Raw genomic sequence first — 19,014 nt, 5'->3', positions numbered from 1 at the left:
TGATGACATTTGGAAGCTGGTCAAACCCTAGTCATATCGTATCTGTTGATATCTGATGTCTGTTAATGTTGCTTGTGCTTCATCTCAGCCTGATGTTAGTGCTTTCTGTAATTCATCATCGGAAGAGATCACATTTACTAAAGAGTTTACTTTGTCTTTTGACAGGGTCCATCAAGGTCTCACAGCCAGCCTGAAGTGCGATTCACTGACATTCCCTCAAGATTACAGCATGATTTCAGTTCTGATGGTGTGAAACCAAAGTACCAGGAGAGAGTTAATCAGCTCCAACTTGAATGGTCTGCGACTTCTGGGGTCTCCCCTACTTTCCAGAGTAATGCAACAGATGTTGATGCCAGAAGGGAAGTAACAAGCGCAGCTAACACAAATTCCATTTCAGATCAGTTCTGTGACTTTGCGAATTCACAAATGAGCAGGCCTGTTCCTGGCTGTACCTGGAATCAGTTTATAAATGGAAATGCTGGACTAGCCATTGCTAATGGTACCCGCCTGGTAACTACAAAATTGTCCCAGTCCATTGGTCACCCAGAAACCACAGGTAACCTGGCAAAATCAACAGATAAGTGCAAAGAGTATTCAGAGCCCACAGAGCAGCTGTGTGGTAGTGGAACAGGAAAACCCTGCAAAAGAGACTCAAAGTGCTCTCGAAATCAGATAGTGAATAATTCTGTTGGGTGGGACAAAAATGGGCAAAAGGGAACAGACTTAGAATTGCATGGAACTGCAAAAGGCCGGAAAGAGATTTTAGCAGGTCTCAGTGCGAACTCAGAACTACCATCGACAACATCTCCCAGCAGGCCCAATACAATGAGTAGTCAAGAAAAGGATTCAAGTTCTGTCATGATTAGAATCCCAATAAAACCACAGACTGCAGTGTCTCCTGGCACCAGAACAAGAAAAGGGCGGCTGTCAAAAGCAATCGTGGATAAAAACGCACAATCAGAACAAGTGTGTGCTGAATCAAATGTTAAAAATGCTGTAAGTAACAACTTTCCCAATGCTGGAGATAGTGTAGGCAGTGGTCGGGGCCAGGTCAGCAGCAAGGTCATCAAGCAGCAAAGTAAAAGTATGCAGAAGGAACTCAGTCAAATCAATCTAGCTGTGGGCAGAGCTGGTGAATTAGCTGACCTGTCAAACAGTGGGAATCGGGTTCGGAAACCAACAGCAATATTGGCATCACCTGTTTTTGTAGATCCCACCAAAAGCAGAAGAGGCTCCACAGAAATGAAGCATTCGAAACATTCAATGAAAAACAGCACCATTTCTGCCAAATGTAAGACCTTAAGTCTTCTGAAGGAAAACAGTGTTGCACAGCAAGAAAATACAGTTGTAGAGCCTCCTTCAGCCTATCCCATAACTCCTGCTAGTCCGTTATATTCTAACACAGATAGTTTGACAGTCATTACTCCTATGAAGAAGAAACGGGGAAGACCAAAGAAGCAGCCTTTACTTACAGTCGAGACTATACATGAAGGGACTGCCACTAGCCCAGTTAGCCCCATTGGTTGTGGGTCTCCTAATGGCAGTAAGAAAAAGAAACGAAAAAGTCCTGCTAAACTGATACCAATGGATTCTGTCACCTTAGAGCCTAAAGAAACATCATTTCCTAAAAAGGATGGGAAAATAAATGTTCTTGATAAGAAAACAATCAAAACTATCAATAAAATGAAAACCATGAAACGGAAGAATATTTTAAATCAAATTCTGTCCTGTTCTAATAACACAGTGCTAAAAAAGAAAGCGCAGTCCTCCAGTGCTGTTTCAACAATCTCATCTGTGCTTGAGAGCAAGTTAGGGAAACAGATCAATGTTAGCAAGCGAGGGACTATTTATATTGGCAAAAAACGAGGAAGAAAACCAAAAGCCATGGTACAGCTGCAGCAAAATGGAAGCAAAGGTGCTGAGAAGTATTCGAAGCCAATTTCTGCCCATTCAGAAAATCCGACTGTGCCTTTTGGTTCACAGCTGACTGGAGCAGTGTCACCAACCACTGCCCAAACATCACCCTGCCAGGTCATGGGGCCTACAGGGAACCTTAGCCCTGTCAGCAGTGAGGCCAACTTATCCGAGTCAAAGGCAATGCCAAACCTTCAGCCAATTAGTGCACTTCCTATAAAAACCCCAAAAAGCTTGCATGCAAGCACTTGGAAGTTGTCTCCACCAAGGCTCCTGGCAAACTCTCCTTCTCATTTATCTGAGGCAGCTTCTTTGAAGGAGATTACATTATCACCTATCAGCGAGTCTCACAGCGAGGAAACAATACCTAGCGATAGTGGGATTGGAACAGACAATAACAGCACTTCTGACCAAGCAGAGAAGAGTACAGAATCACGCCGCAAATACTCCTTTGATTTTTGCACACTGGATCCCTCTGAAGGTGCAGTTGTGGATCCTGGTGCAAAAGGAAAACACAGTCACAGACAGAAACATCTGCTCTTGGATGATTACCGTGTTCATGAAAATATGAAGAAACAGAAGCATAGACGGAAGAGAAAAAGCCTGCAGATGCAGAGTAGGGATGACTTGCAGTTCATAGCAGACCTGGAAGAACTAATTGCAAAGTTCCAAATATTCCGCATATCTCACAGAAGCTACTCCTTTTATGCTGATAACCCATATCCTAGTATTTTTCGGGTCAACTTTGATCATTATTACCCTGTGCCATACATTCATTATGATCCATTACATTACCTACGCCGGACAGCTGATCTTAAGTCCAAGAAAAGGCGTGGTAGACCTCCTAAAGCCCAAGAGACTATGACAAAGGTGCCTTTCTTACAGGGTTTTGGGTACCCATTACCCAGCGGGAGTTACTATGCACCCTATGGCATGCCTTATACATCAATGCCTATTGCTGCAGGTATGATGAACCTTGGGTATTATGGGCAATATTCAGCTCCTTTTTACTTGTCTCATGCACTTGGGTCATCAACCCCCTTCATGAGGCCAGCGATGCCTCCACCCCAGTACCATGCCAGCTCCCACTTAAAAATGCCAACCACTGCCAAACATAAGGTAAAACATGCCATGCATTTACAGCCTTCAATAGGGATGGATTTAAATACCGTACAGCCTTCGTTAACATCTCAAAGAGGTGGTGGCCCTGGAATGCCCAGCAGCCGAATTCATAAGCGCAAACACAAGCACAAACATAAGCATCGAGATGACCGGCTCATTGGGTCACGAGAAGACCTCGGTGAGCTGTTTGGGTGTAAATCTGATTTTGCTAAAACTTTAGTGCATCAGAAACTAGACGGCTGTGACAAAGATGTTACACTGGGTTCTGACAAAGGAAAACCTAAGGAGAAACTGAGGCAGCAGTATATTGAGCCAACAGGGCAAAAGGCATCAAAGAATATCTTTGACATGGAAGCCTCATCGAAATTGGCCCATTCTGACTTGCCACAATGGACAAGGACTACAGAGAAGCATGATCCTGTCAGTGAATCCATCGACGCCTGTGTAAGAAGGTTCACGAGCACTGAGATCCGTACACGACGGGAGACCTCCATGGACCTGTATGGGGATTTGCAGTCTGCAAGTAGCATGAGTGAAAAGCGGGAAAGTGAATTAAGTGGGAGTAGAAAAAGGCACTTTGAGGGTTTTGGATCATATCGGGAGAAGAATGGACCTGTGCTAAGGACTAACAGGAAGGACTGGGGGCAAAACCCATATAATACCCCTGCAGCACCAGGTAATTGTATATTTTAATATGTCTAAAATGTATAAGTAATAACTTATATTTTTACTATAACTTTGATCAGACATTAAGCCATGTGATATGATCGGCCAAATAGCAATCTGAGGTTCAGAATGATGTTACTTACTCTTCAATTTAGCATGCTAATCAGGACTCTAGTTTTCAAATTCAATTATTCTTTAAAGTGAAATTATGAAATTGTTAGTAAGATTGCTATCTTATCATTATAGCTAATTCTGACAACCACTGTGATGCACTAAAGTGTGAATCACAATTATTAGGAATTGCATTGCATTAAAGAGAATGAAAATATTGAGCTTATAAAGACATGCAGTCAGATGATTTGAAGCAATGAATTAAGATGGATCTGTACGTATCTGTAAGTTATCACCATGTAGTATATGTGAAGTGATGGATACATTTTATTGTATCACTATTCCTAGCTTGGCAAAAGGATACAGGCTTCTCTACAGTTTGTCTTTCAAACATCTCAAAGTGTTTAAAATTTAGCTCCATCTCAAACTGGATGTAGCATGCTTGGGACATGATGATTGAGAGGCTGGTATTTGTCAATCTTTGTGGGGAAATTTTGATTTTTGATAAATCACATGTTCAGAAATTAGAAAATCTGCCAGAAACTTCAGGTACAGAACGAATGTACTCACAGGAAGGCAATAGAATTGTCAATTATTGTTGTGCTCCATACAGCTCGCAATGAGGGAAGTCTTCTTACAACTCCACAGGACATTGATGAGACCATACCTTGAGTACTGTGTACAGTTTTGATTAGATTCCCTACAGTGTGGAAACAGGCCTTTCATCCCAACAAGTCCACACCGCCCCTTGGAGCATCCCACCCAGACCCATCCCCCATAACCCACACAACCCTGAACACTACGGGCAATTTAGCATGGCCGATACACCTAGCCTGCACATCTTTGGACTGTGGGACGAAACCAGAGCACCCGGAGGAAACGCATGCAGTCACGGGGAGAATGTGCAAACTCCACACAGACAGTCGCTCGAGGCTGGAATCGGACCCAGGTCCCTGGCGCTGTGAGGCTGCAGTGCTAACCACTGAGCCACCTTGCTGCCCCAAGGCGGTAACCTTACTCAAGGACGGACACATTTGCATTGGAAGCAGCTCAGAAAAGGTTCACTAGGCTGATTCCTGAAATAAGGAGTTTGCCTTGTGAAGAAAGGTTAAGCGGGTGGGTGCATACGCAATAGAGTTTGGAAGAATGAAAGGTAATTTTATTGAAACATAAGAGATTCCAACGGGAGTTGACATGATACATGTTGGAAGGATATTTCCCCTTATGACGAGAACTAGAAGTGAAAACACAGTTTACAAATGAAAGATTCCCCATTTAAGAAATAATTTCTTCTCTCTAGAGGTCGTGTGTGTTTGGAATCCTCTCTCTCTGTGAGTAGGGGAGGCTAGGCCTTTGAAGATCTTAAAGGCTGAATTGGACTGATTTTTGATTGACAGTGGAATTATGTGCTATGGAAGAGAAGCAATGGAGGAATAGGTGTGAAGGACTGGTATATTAATTCATAACATAATTCTATTTTGTATGTTCTTGCATTAATTCATGGAAGAAAGGCATCGCTGGCATTAACAGTGTTCATTGTCTATCTCTAATACTATTGAGAAAACTGAACAATTTGTTGGTCTATTTCAGAGGGCAGTTAGCAGTCAGTTGTAGTATTGTTGGGGACACACAAACTAGGTTAACTTCCTCCTATAAAAGACATTACTGAACCAGATGTCTTTTTTTAAACAGCAATCTAATTGTTGCACCACTATGATTACTGATAGCAGTAGATTTTTTTTCTTCCAAATTATTTTTAAGTGATTGGGATTTGAAGTCATGTCATCAGACCATTAGCCCAGGCCTCTTTGTTACTGCTGTGGTAGCATACTGTGCCCACTCAGTATGTAATAATCAGAGATATCATAATTTATTTGAGAGGTTGATCTATGCCTTCAAAAGGCCAAGGTAGAGTGGGCAAGAGTCATTAAATCACAGAATATTGGCATATCACTATTTTGTCAGCAGTGATTCCAACAGCACAGAATTTGCCTGTGCTTAATAGATTCCACAGCAGTTTAAGTGACCGCAAGCATCCACTGTAATCAGTAGTGGACTCCAAGCTGCACTTGAGCTCCATAGCCTTATTTTTTAAAAAATCCTTCCTTCGTGAATCCTTTTTTCTGTTTCTTTTACTGAAATTAACAATCACATGACTTGCTTCATAGTACCTGGCAGACTTGTTAAATAAATTTCACTCTATCAGTCTTCACAGTGGAGTAAGAGGGGAGTGAGCAGTAAATCAAGGAGTGGAACTCAGAAATGTTAAAATAAGCAGAAAAGTTGTTTTAATACTATGGTAAAAATAATTGTGCGAAAGTCTGGCCACTTCTGAGGGCTTGATGGTTTCAACAGGAGGGTTTTAAGAGAAGTCGATGAAGAAATTGTGCTTGCTTTGCCCATAATCATCTAAAGCCCTCTTGATTCAGGAATTATCCCTTTAGATTAGAAAATCACGAATTTAATTCCAGGATTCAAGAGAGGTGAAAGAAGGCAACCAGAAAATCATGAACCTGTTGGTTTAATATCTGCTGTAGAGTAATTATTGGAATCTGTAATTAAGAACAGAGTGACTGAGCACTCAAAGAAATTTGAACTGATAGAACAGATTTGGATATGTAAAGGCTTTAAATAAACTGAGATTTTCTTTGAGGTTATAACTAAAGTTGGAGAGAGAGAGGAAAGACTGTCCAAGTTTACAGTGTATATGAGTACAGGTGCCAGAAGGCAAAGGTTACGATCCCATGGGTAAGATTCCACAAGAGATTCTCAGGCAGAAGTAAATCTCATGGAATTGAACACAAATTATTAACCAGGTTAGGAGGTTGGTTTTGTCTGAATCACAGGATTTGTTACAACCCATTATGTCTGCATGGGCTCTTTAAATGAGCAATTAACTTGGTGCTACTTTCCTGCCATCTCTCTAAAACCTTGTACATTTTACTTTTACTGATAACAGTCCAAGTCCATTTACAATACTCCGCATTCTGAGACAATGAATTTCAGACCTCAACCACTCACTGAGTGAACAAAATTTTTCTGAGCTTGCTTTTGCTTCTGTTGATGAACTGCTTAAAATTTGTTCCCTCTCCACGTCTCAATCCTTTCATGAGTGGGAACCGATGCTACTTATCTACTCTGTTTTATGGATAAAATAGGCCAAAGTGATGTGGTATGTACTTCAATTGGATGAGAGTAACTACTGATATCTCAAGAGGGTCTGTGCAGGGGTCCCAACTGTTTATTATTTTTTACTTTGTTGGGTAAAATAATAGAGAACAATATAGTTTAATTTCACTGATAACCTTGAGGTAGCATTGCCCACAGTAAGGATGGCAGCCTAGAATTCTAAAGAGACATTGTTAGATGAGATGAACATAGAACATAGAACATTACAGCACAGTACAGGCCCTTCGGCCCTCGATGTTGTGCCGACCTGTCATACCGATCTGAAGCCCATCTAACCTACACTATTCCATGTACGTCCATATGCTTGTCCAATGACGACTTAAATGTACCTAAAGTTGGCGTACCTAAAGTTGAAGATGAGTGGACATAACTGTGACAAATGGATTTCAACTCAACTTCATCCATGTTGGACCAAAATATTATTTTTAAATGGTGAAAAGCTAGGTATAATGGAGGTCAAAGAAATTTAGATATCCAAGCATCATTAAAATGTATGGTCACGTAGATATTTATCAGCCTTTACATCTAAAGGTCCAGAATAGAAAGGACTAGAAGTTTTGCTCAAGCTACACAAAGCCCAATTTGAACCATAGTTCTGGATTCTGCAACTTGGAGTATCAATCAAATGGAGAAAACTTGCCAAAAGCTGCAAGACAAACGCAAGGGACACAGAATGTTAGCACACAAGTGCAACAGGTAATCAGGAGGGCTAATCGAATGTTGACCCTTATTTCAAGGGGGTTGGAGCATAAGAGTGGGAAAATCTTATTGCAAGTGTGCAAAGTGCTGATGAGACCACATTTGGAGTCCTGTGAGTAGTTATTGTCCCCGTATTTAAGGAAATATATTATTTCTTTGGAGACAAGTCAGAGGAGGTTCAATAGGATGATTCCTGGCATGGACAGATTATCATATAAGCAAAGGCTATACAGGTTAAGACTCTACTCACTGGAATTTAAAAGAATGCAGAGGTAATCTCATTAAGACAGACAGGACTCTTAAGGGGCTTTACAGGGTAAAAACTGGGAGGATGATCCCCTCATTTGAACATCTCAGACCAGAGGGCATAGTCTCAGAATAAAGGGTGCCAATTTAAGACTGGGATCAAGAGGAATTTCTTCTGAGGGTTGAGAGTCTTTGGATCTCCTTGCTACAGAGGGCTGTGGGACAGAGTCCTTGTGTTTATTTAAGGCTGAGATAGATAGATTCTTGATCAGTAGTGGAATCAACGATTACACGGAAAGCAAAGAAAAGAAAATATGCGGAATGTCGGATCCATCATGATCCTTTTGAATGGTGAAGCAGGTTCGTGCCTTCAAACAGCTTACTCCTTTTCCTATCCATTATGGATTATGGAAAAGATACACTCTTATTCCATAAATGATTAAGTAGGAAACAAGCCTTTAAAGAGTTGCGAAGTGATTAAAATGTTATCAGACACAACTTGTTAAGTTAGGAGGAGAGATTATGTAAACAGAAAAGCAACAAATGCCGGGCATAAATATTATGGCTGTGAATAATGATAAGCTCCAAAAACAGGAGTAGGGATCACATGTCTGTTTGACCCACTTCTGTAACTCCTGGTGCAGGCAGAATGCCAACTTCATGCTAAGTAGGCATCATCATACCCCATAGGCACTGCTAACTGCTGTCAGGTGACTGCACACCTGAGCAGAGGACAAACGCTGTAGAAGATTGGCAGCAGTTAAAACAAATGTGCACTGTTAGAAACCAGTGTAAATCTCTAAAAAGGAATGGCATCATGGGCTTGAGCAGCTGCTGAAAATCAATCCATAACTGATTCTAACCTGAGAAAGACTCTGGAATCACCCAACAAGCGCTGCATTTTACAAATGCTGTATTGGAGGTGTTAGCTGAGAAAGTGAAGTAGGGGTGTGGCTAGAGTTGGGGGAAGTAAGCTTCTCTGTCCACAGGGATCTAGATAGCTTCCAGGCACACAGAGGAGAGCATGGCTGTAAATAACCATAGTGGTCAGTACCTAAGCATCTAGATGAAGTGCCTAAGAAATCCATTGACCTCACACAACAGGTCAAGGATAATGTATGAATCTTCAAATACCCCAAGCCATGACCTACACATCTAGTCTCCGACACTGCTCAATACACCATACCCCAGTCATATGCTTAGCAAAAATGTCTGTCAATCATGACACATTGTACTTTCAATGGATTCAGTTCTCCCTTACTTTGTGCTGCTGCAAGTGTGGTATCCACACCTCACATATTGTAGCCACTGCTCGCTAGTCAACCATGACAGCCACATCACCCAAGGAGAATGCACCACACACATTGATACCTTTCCCTCACTCTTGCAGGGCAAGGTGGCACACAATCTAAGGCAGCAGTTGCAGGCCTATCTGGTCAGATATCTCCACCAATACTTAGTCTCAGGCAGGAAACATTTGTTGTCATTATTGGTACCGCCATGAACACACGAGTTCATAACTAATCCTTCTTCTCACTTTGTGACCTGCTTAATCATGTCATGTGGCAACCTGGCTTTCATTGCATGCTGTCCACACTTGCAAGTGTTGCACACAAGAATATTTCACTGCATCATTAACGTATCGCCCTGAATTATTCATAGCCACCTTTTGGCTTAGTGTGGTGTCTGAAATCCAAATGATGCTTGAAAGCATCAAATAACTACCACCAGGATGCCAGGCATTGAGCTACACAGTTCCCTGTTGCTAGATGTCAAGAGAGCAGGATCTCTCCAATATTGCACAGTAAATTACATGGTTGACATACAGCACCTGCTAAACAATGTGTGTGTAGCCTGTGACTCCCTACAGCATGGAAAAGGCTGTGATCTATATGAAGTTACTTTCTCCATGAAACCTGCTGCTCTCTGACCTGCTGGAGAAAATGAAATGTATTCAGTTTTGTTTTTGAACAGAGAGTGTCAACGAGCTCCTTTACTCAACAGTGAGCAGCAAACTGCAGATGTTGCTACAGTCTCCAGGTTAAGCTGAGCAAGTGTGATACTTGGAAGTTCATGGCCACAGTCACAGCTATTACAGTGTGATCCTAACCCTTTTGTAAGGTTACCCATGTAGCTGTAGCAGTAGGCAGTCTCCAGGAAGGATTGAAAGCACAGATGTTTGGGACATTGTTCAGGTTTGGTGGGAGGACCCCCTGGATGGGTGTAGCCTCCTGTTGAATGCTGTTTCCTTATCCTCCCCCCTCCTCTTCAATAATCTTGCAGGTGTGTGTCTTTGTGTCCTCTGCTCATTCTTATAGCCTGCTATATTTGAAGGGGAATGCTACTATTGCAAGCTAGTTTGCAACCAGCTGATTTGTACAGAAGTCTTCCAATCTGGATCAATATCTGCAGCAACTACCGCATTGTCTCCGATAGACTTTCCAACTTAAAACGCACCAGATGCTTGTGTAATCATAGCGACATCTCGTAGAAATCAATCAGCAACTGAGCTGAACATACTAAAGATTCCTGTATTTGATATTGGCGGGGAGGGGGCCTCCCTGTTGCTTAATATATGTTCAACCATACGCACATGACAGAATACATTGGTCATTTCATTAAGCTCCAAAATGGCAGTGCTAATATCTGATGTTATGGCCTGCCTACCTTGCGTACTTTCAGTGAATGCTAACTACATTCCGACTGATACCATCACCTATATGATGAGAATCAAGATTGTCAAGTAGGTTTTCTAGCATTGAAGACCCAGTTAGATATTGCCATGGATTCTGGTGATAAATATGTTTGAGATATTCTGGGATAGGTCTGGCAATGCAATTCTGGGTGAGTTGGTGTAAGATGAAGCAAAGGAAACACCGTTAGTTTTTCTAAATGTGTAATCATCTTGCTGTCATAGTCAAATGTACTCATTCCAAAATGATTTAACACATAACTATAACATGATTATGACTTTTTGACCTTATTCTCACAACTCACAGGTTAATTATACTTACTGCAAAGAAAATCATACTCAAAAATGCTTTACATGTAATTTATAATTTTAACTGTTTACATTTTTACACTGAAAGTAATTCATTGCGTGAGAGTTCAAACACATCACTACCCGTTTGGCCTGAGTTTTCTCTCATTGTATAGTGGCATTTTCCAATCATAAAATTTTTGCTATGCTGACATTTTAAAATGAAATCAGTCTGAGCTTCAAAAGCCCATCAAAGCTCAGGAGGGAAATGATGGCAGCTAATAGTTTATGGCCACTTGATGACTATCTTGTGTGATCCCCAGGCAATGAATGTCAGAGCTTGATGGAAAGACAATTGTTATGAAATTGTGAAGGGGAGATGAGCAGTCATTGCTAGTATTTTTCTGAGGAGATTAATGTCTTCTGTTTTGCCATGGGATTGTCTGCCTGATAGGCAGAAAGCCTGAAAGACTCCCATATTAATAAAGGATTTGAAACTCTTTCAGTCCCATTAGTGACTATTTTTGGTCAAAATAAAAGAAACCTCAGACAGGTATTCACACTCTGTCAGTCAGCTTGGAGTTAAGCATTCTGTAGTTGAAAGCACCATTTCAGCTTGATGAGCCTCACCTAAGGTCTTATTTCAATGTTACTGGATCCACAGGCTGTCTTTTTTGGAGGTGTCTCTGCTCCCCTGTCCCAGGAATGAATTTTATTGCAAAACAGACAAATGTTTAAAAAAAAGGCTGCTTCTCAGTTGGCAGGCTTAATGAGGTAAGACCAATCAGTGGGGAAGAAGTCCCATAAGCGAGAGTTTACCATCCAATCTGATTGGCTGGCAGTGTAGCAGCCCCATCACTCACTGCGTAGAGCTTGCAAAGTGACCCACATTGAAGATGGATCCCAGACACAGATGGTCCTGCCATTTTGGGTGGGGAGGTGTTGGCAGTGTAAGAACGAAGACAAGGTTGTGCGGAGTGTGAGAAGTTGTTTTTGTTTGGCCAGGCAATAAGGGACAAAGTGGGGCTAACATCTTGGATGTTGAACCTAAATCACTCGCAGAACCTTTGAAGGATATATAACCACTTTTCTTTCCTGCCTATCAACTGGGTTAAAAGCCAGCCTTCCATTTCCACCTCCCTGTGACACCAATTGCAATATGGTACAAGCAGCATCATATTTGCACTAGTCGGATCTTTAAAAAAGAGCTCAATTGTCCATGCATTTTTGGTTAAAAATGGTGTGCAGGTTACTGATTTCTTTGCCAGTCTGCCTGTTTTATAGGGACCAAACTATGGGTTGGCCAGGAAGTAGTGGCCGCACAATATATATTACATGCTCCCCCACCAAAACTACAGCCAACAGGGGCTGTGAAATCTAGCCCAACATCTTTGTTGGAAAAATAACTTCACAAAATGAAAGCTCATGTTGGTATGGTACCTGTTAAGTCCTCAGAAGACCATAAAGCTTTTCATAGCTATTGCATCAATTGTGACTTGTAATGAATGTTGTTTATACATGGAAGGAAAATTAGATGGAACTTCTTCTGCACATCACATTTGCACATTTTTCTGCAGTTAATTTAGAGCAAAGTATGTCAGCTGTCTTTCCCAACTGTTGATGGCATGAGGGATGAATGGATATATCTTAAGCTGGATAACCATTTTAAAAATAACTTGGCCTCTCACTTGGCAGCTGTATTGGCTGATACACACTGAATTAGTCAGATCAGCAAAAACCCACATTCAATTCCAAATCTGTGCTGATAAGCCAGTCTCACCTAGGGTGGCTATACCATATGTTCTTGCTTATGATTTATAGCCTTGTCATCTAGCATTTGGTATCATTTAGTATTTAGATGTGCAGTTGTGATGCCAAGGGATCGAAGGCTATGGGCTAAGTGCTGGAAAATGGGAACAAAATAGTTAGGTGGAGAAAGCAAGACCTGCAGATGCTGCAGAGTCAGAACAGTGTGGAGATGGAGAAATCAGACAATCGGGCAGCATCAGAGGAACTGGAAAGTCAATATTTCAGGTTTACATCCTTCATCAGGACTCAGAATAATTAGGTGATTGCTTTTGACTGGTGTGGCCCTGATGGTTTGAAAGGATTTTTCTGCATGCTGCAGATCTTCCTGACCCTATCTGTGATGGAGGAAGGTAAAAGTCAGTTTCTGTTCCTCATCACTGTTCAGTGGTCCATGCGGACAATGCAAGTGTAATGCCAGATGGGTGCAGGATTTGGGTTGACTTCGACACTTAGCAGAGGAAAAGGATTTCTGATCTTTCAATTTACATATGTTAAGAAATACCAAATAGGTGCATATTCGGGAGAGTGGCTTGCACAGAGCTTTGCTGCAGCATGACTCCAGGTAATGAAGAGAGAACAATGAAGTAAGGACAGTCAATATGAAAGAAACAGTGGGCAGAATCTTCCCAGGCATTGATGACATGTGCTTTGGCAAGAACATGTTTTCCAACCAACTGTTAAACTGCGTGATGAGATTTTCACCAGAGAGTGGTGAGATGCTTATTTGCATGTATTAGCATGCTTTAACATCTCATTATTACTTAATCTCACTTCATTAATATGCAGTTTCTCACACACCAGATTGGAACTAGATGAAATTTTTGAAATGTGGGCATGATTGGCTTGGCCAGCATTTGTTGCCCACTCCATAGTTGCCCTCGATCTGAGTGGCTCACCAGCACCACACCACAGGTACTTAAAAGTCACTCACATACTGTTGTTTAGGAGTCAAATGTAGGCCAAACCAGGCAGGCATTACAGATTTCCCTTCTGAATGAGCATTGGTGAACCAGATAGGTTTCAGAAACCTGTGAAAAGATGGCTTTAGTGGCATAGTTGTCTTGCATCTACCTTTGGGTCAGAAAGTCTGGGTTAATGTCCCACCGTTTCCCCAGATGTGTCACAACATGTCCGAATAGGTGGATTCAATCCCCACATGAAAATCAGAGCAGTTGCTTGGCTCCACCTTGCCACTTGCTTCTCCAGAGCTGAATCTTGGACACCAGTCACCAACATGTCCATGCACACTGCATGAGCAGTGACTACAAGCATCGTGGCCAATAAACTTCTATATTCAAGATGTACCATAGAAAATAGGAGCAGGAGTAGACCATTCAGCTTTTCAAACCTGCTCTACCATTCACTACGGTCACAGCTGATCATCCTACTCAGTCCCTTGTTCCTGCTTTCTCCTCATTTCCTTTGATCTCTTATGTTTTTAGAATGATACCTAACTCTTTCTTGAAAACAAGAGTCAGCCTCACTGCTCCATCATGGCACTTGGCCGATAAACTTACAAGTTGTACAGTTCAGTGCTGCAATTTGGAGCCCACCAGCATCTTTCATTGCCACACTGCTGCCAGGACAATTTACATCCAGGGACAGGCTACACCTCAGGGATCTTCACTTGGACTCTCAGTGTTCACTCACTTTGCATCTGTTTGAATGTCCACAACATAGCTTAAGTGCTCATGGTATTATCAGATGTAACTTGCCCATTAGCACACATATAAAACTAGACTGCCTGTCAAGGTTGTCACAAATGATCTGTCAAAGGCATAGACATGTTACTGTACATCCCTATGTTACATCAGGCTCGCACCTGTAACATGTGCCAGCAGCTAATGGGACAAACACATTGCATGGGCTTCAAGCAAATGGTCATGTCTCAAAGTCTGTGGGGAATAGTCATCACGCCACAGAATCATACAAGACAGAAGAGGTCCTTTGGCCCACCGAGTCTGACCTGATGAAAAACTACACTACCTCTACACTAGTCACACTTCCCAGCACTTGGTCTACAGTCTTGGGTATTAAGACATTTCAAGTGCTCATATAAGAACTTTGCAAAGGTTGTGAGGTTCCCTGCCTCTGCTACGCATGAGCACTATATGTTGTGTGAACCATTGTGAACTTATTGTGTTGACTACAAATCCTGGCCCCACACACTGTGCTCCACATCATGCAACATCAAGAATCACAATAGCAATGTGTCGCTGCCCGGAAACATTCACCCGAGGTGCCAAAGTGGGTTCCTTTCTTGCCCAGTCCGAACCAGATTCTGGTCTTTGACAGTTCTCTTAGTGCCAGCGGTTTGAGGCATTTCCTTCTCGGCATCTCCTGAAGAGAGTTGACAGTGACATGCTCACCAGCAGGATCTAAAATACCCATCGCAATATCAGTATGTGGGACAATGGAGGGTGCAGGAGACAGCTACACTAATGCTTCCTCTGAGGATTGATGCTTCTTCCTCAGAGGGAGAAGGGCAGTTATGGTACAGGACCTGCCTCTTGGCCACTTTGATCATGCAGGTGCCCCTTGTGTCTGCTGGAGACAAAAAAGAGAATACATCATGTACAATGGGTAAACATTTGGAAATATGAAGAGACCTTTTAATAGTGTGGATAATGGGAGAGCAGTGCATTAACAGACAGCACTTCTTACTTGGTTGTTGAAACATGGGTATTTCAGCATCACTACATGAGCCATTTCAGTCCTCACCGGCCACGGTCCTCCCCTTGTAGGGGATGAGGAGCTGAAAATCTGAAGCCTGACCCTGTATCTTTTAGCCCCCTGTTTTGAGCTGTTTTTTTCGTGGAATAAGATAAAGAAAGTGTTGAGTGAGATGAAAGTGGATAATACAGCTCCTTGTGCTGGTGGAGGTAGGGGAGACATCCTGAGTGAGTGAGTTGGCAGTGCTGAGGGCATGTAGGGTTAGTGCTGACGGCAGGCTTGGTGGTGTGGGGAATGCGTGAGAGTGAGTGAGGAAAGATTTTGCATACAATGAGACTGGTAGAACATGGACCTTGTGGTAGCAGAGAGAAGATGGTGGCAAATATCCTGCTCGAGGCATTGCCTTCTTGAGGTAGTGTGAGTGTTTCATTGGACATTTTACTGGACTGTGTACACCACACTAACCTGTTTGGCAACTTGCACCAGGCTGGCAGGGTCTAGTGTCATAGTCTCCTCTGCAGGTGCTGGGAGCAGACAACAGCCACTCTCTGCACCTTTTTATTCTCTGGTCCCCAGCCTGCAAAGAAGGCTATCAGTTTTTTCTTATCTCTGACGATCAGGGCGCATTATATATACTCTATATAGTGGCTGCACATTACCAATGCTTGACATGGTGCACAACAGCTTTTAAATAGAGCGCTGACACCAGGCATCCTGCCCTGTCCAAGCACCAGCATGTATATCAACCTACAGCCAGTGGGAGAATATGACAAGTGGTGACTTAGGAACATTGTACATCGATAATAAGCTAAGCTTGGGAATATAGCCTTGAGAACAATCACTGAGTCTCAAGTAGAGAAAGCCAAAATTGATGTTTTGTCCATTTCTGGTGAGAGTCAACCCAGCATCTGCTATCATTATGGTCACAACTAGACCAATTCACAGTAACATTAAACCACTCTGTAAGTTGCATCTTTGTGACAAAATGTGCTTTAAAGACAAAGTGAAACCTCACAGAATTTAGCAGCAACCACTATTTAAAGTATAGTTGGTATAATTTTTGATGTAACTGGCACACATTATTTTTGGGGTTTGATTGATTGTATTTCTGTAATTTAGAGAGGTGCCTTTACAGATTTGTTCTGCACATTTCTGTTAAATTGCCTGATACAATATCAGGCAGAAGATGATAAACCTTTGTAAATGTCTTCAACCAGATTAACCTGATTTTCTGAGAGGTACATGACATACATCACAATATTAAAAGATGTTGCTGCCATTAGAGATGATATTTAGAATAAAAATAATGTAACTTTGTCAGACGGGTGTAGGCAGTAATCTAATCTTTAGGTTCAGCTGATAAACAAGCCTCAAACATGCTGTTGCACCATATGATGTCATTTGAGCAATTGGATTGGATGCCAATTTTGCGAATTAGTAGACATCTTCCACGTAATTACATTCCTTTTCTAGAAGTTGATTGTAATCTCTGCTCTCAATGTTATAAATCCCAAATATTAAATATTAAATATTGCTGCTCTGCACTTTCCCTTATCCTTTCTTCAAATACGTTGTGTTTTCCACTGCCTGTCTGATTCAGTGTATTGAAATTAAAGTTGCCATCTCGTATTCAATTCTTTCTTTTGTAGGACCTCAAAACTGTCAACTTCCTTATCTTCATCACTCTTCCTTTCCTTTACAATTCATACATTTATAACTCCCTCAACTAGGTGTCATGATGTCAACACTGAGTTTTCTGAGCTTTCTATTTTCTCAACCTGGATGATGTCCTTCACCATGTGCCCTTGCTCTGGATTTCTTATAAACTGAAAATGTTTGACATAAGGGAGCCACTTATTCACTGGCACTAGTAATAGATATTTTGAGCTTATGTCCAGATATTTTATGACATCCCTTGCAGAGATGGGACTTGAACCTGGACTGCCTTGCCCAAAGGTACAGAAACTACTATTGCACCACCAAAATATACATATAACATGGGATATTAAGATATGGATATCTTTAAACATAATGGGATCATCATGGCATGTTATTAGTTGTTTCAGATTTTGAAGCATGAAATGAAGTTGTGTGTATTACAAGCACACAGAGTGTTTCCACCTGTAGGTGGAGAGCGAGATTAGAGACAGTCAACATATGTTAGGCACTAAAACAATCAGAAAGAGAATTCAGAAGAAATTTCTTGGTGACAATGTGGAACTTGCTACTCCAAAGAGTAGGTGTGGCAAGTAGCACAGATGCATTCAAGGAGAGTCTAGATAAGTACATGAGGGGCAAGGGAATATTTAAAAATAATTTCAAGCTGTGCAGAGCGCTACTGCCATACTTCCTGCATGGGGTTATTCTCCATTATTGGCAGGGGACTATGCTAATCACGTTTAGTAGGGAAAGGCAAAAGCAGCTCAATTGTGTGTAAAGCCTGGCATTGGTTGGTTGGGCTGAATGTGCTGTGTTTTTAGTCTTATCTTAACAACATCTAGATATTGCCGATGTTTAAAACAGCAAGTGTTTACAAACAGTCCGCTTCAATGTCATAGGGAATATCTGTCCTGTCTTGGAAAGGGTTTATGTTTATGTATGTCCATTGCAACGATGACAAATTAATAATCAAATACCAAAACTGTCAATGATTTACACCAACAGCTAGATCTCGACAGACTTAAGGCTTATGCTTAAAAGTGAAATCAAGGTTCATTAAACTCCTGCTTGATAAACACAATAAATAGTGAGAGAGTTGTATTTTAATTCCCTGGTGGCCGCAGAAGAGATGCCAGAAGATTGGAGGACAGCTAATGTGGTTCTACCTTTCAAGAAAGGTGTGGGGGATAAACCGGGGAATTAGTGAGTGTCACATCAAGAGAAATTAAAGAAAATTCTGAAGGGAGAGAATAAGTCTCTACTTGGAGAGGCAAGTTTTGATCAGGGATAGTCAGCATGGCTTTGTTAGAGGGGATGATAAGTAAATTTGCGGCTACACAAAGATTGGCCGAGGGGCTAATACTGATAAAAGAAGGCCTTAGGTTACAGGAATTCATGGACCAGTCGGTCAGATGGACAGATCAGTGGCAAACGGAATTTAATCTTGAGAAGTGTGAGGCGATGCACTTTGCAAGAAGTAAAATACAATGGAGTAGTCCGTGCTTGGCAGGACACGGGAAACTTAGGGGAACAGAGGCATTTTGTGGTGATTGTCCACAGATCCCTGAAGGTGGCAGGACCTGTTAATAGGGTGGTTATGAAGACAAAAAGAATGCTAGCCTTTATCAGTTGTTGCCTAGATTACAAGAGCAGGGAGGTTTTTTTGGAGCTGTACAAAACAGATGGAGTACTATGGAGGATATGATTGCACTGCAGTTGGTAGAGAAGAGATTCACCAGGATGTTGAGTGGGATGGAGCATCTTAGAAATGGAAGAGAGTCTGGATAAGGTTTGAGTTTCACTGTTCAGAGCTGAGAAGACTGAAGGGAAACCTTATTGAGGTAAATATGATTACAAGGGGCCTGGATACGGTGGAAAGAAAGCATTTTCCTCTTAGTTGAGGAGTCAATAACAAGAAGGTATAATTCAGAAGTGAAAGGCAGGAG

At 41.8% G+C, this 19,014-nt stretch overlaps 1 protein-coding gene across 4 annotated transcripts in view; it reads left to right on the top strand.

Moving 5' to 3' along the window:
* The window catches only part of setbp1 (SET binding protein 1), a 299,187-nt gene that overhangs the window by 217,867 nt on the left and 62,306 nt on the right, over positions 1-19,014 (top strand). For all 4 annotated transcript variants that reach the window (XM_048532659.2, XM_048532665.2, XM_048532643.2 and 1 more), the window contains exon 3: positions 166-3,712. In XM_048532659.2, coding sequence (XP_048388616.2) covers positions 166-3,712 — 3,547 coding nt within the window. The remainder of the gene's footprint in view (positions 1-165; positions 3,713-19,014) is intronic.

Source organism: Stegostoma tigrinum, chromosome 1 (genome assembly GCF_030684315.1).
Source record: "Stegostoma tigrinum isolate sSteTig4 chromosome 1, sSteTig4.hap1, whole genome shotgun sequence".
Classification (NCBI taxonomy): domain Eukaryota; kingdom Metazoa; phylum Chordata; class Chondrichthyes; order Orectolobiformes; family Stegostomatidae; genus Stegostoma; species Stegostoma tigrinum.
This window is presented reverse-complemented; position numbering and strand designations above follow the sequence as displayed.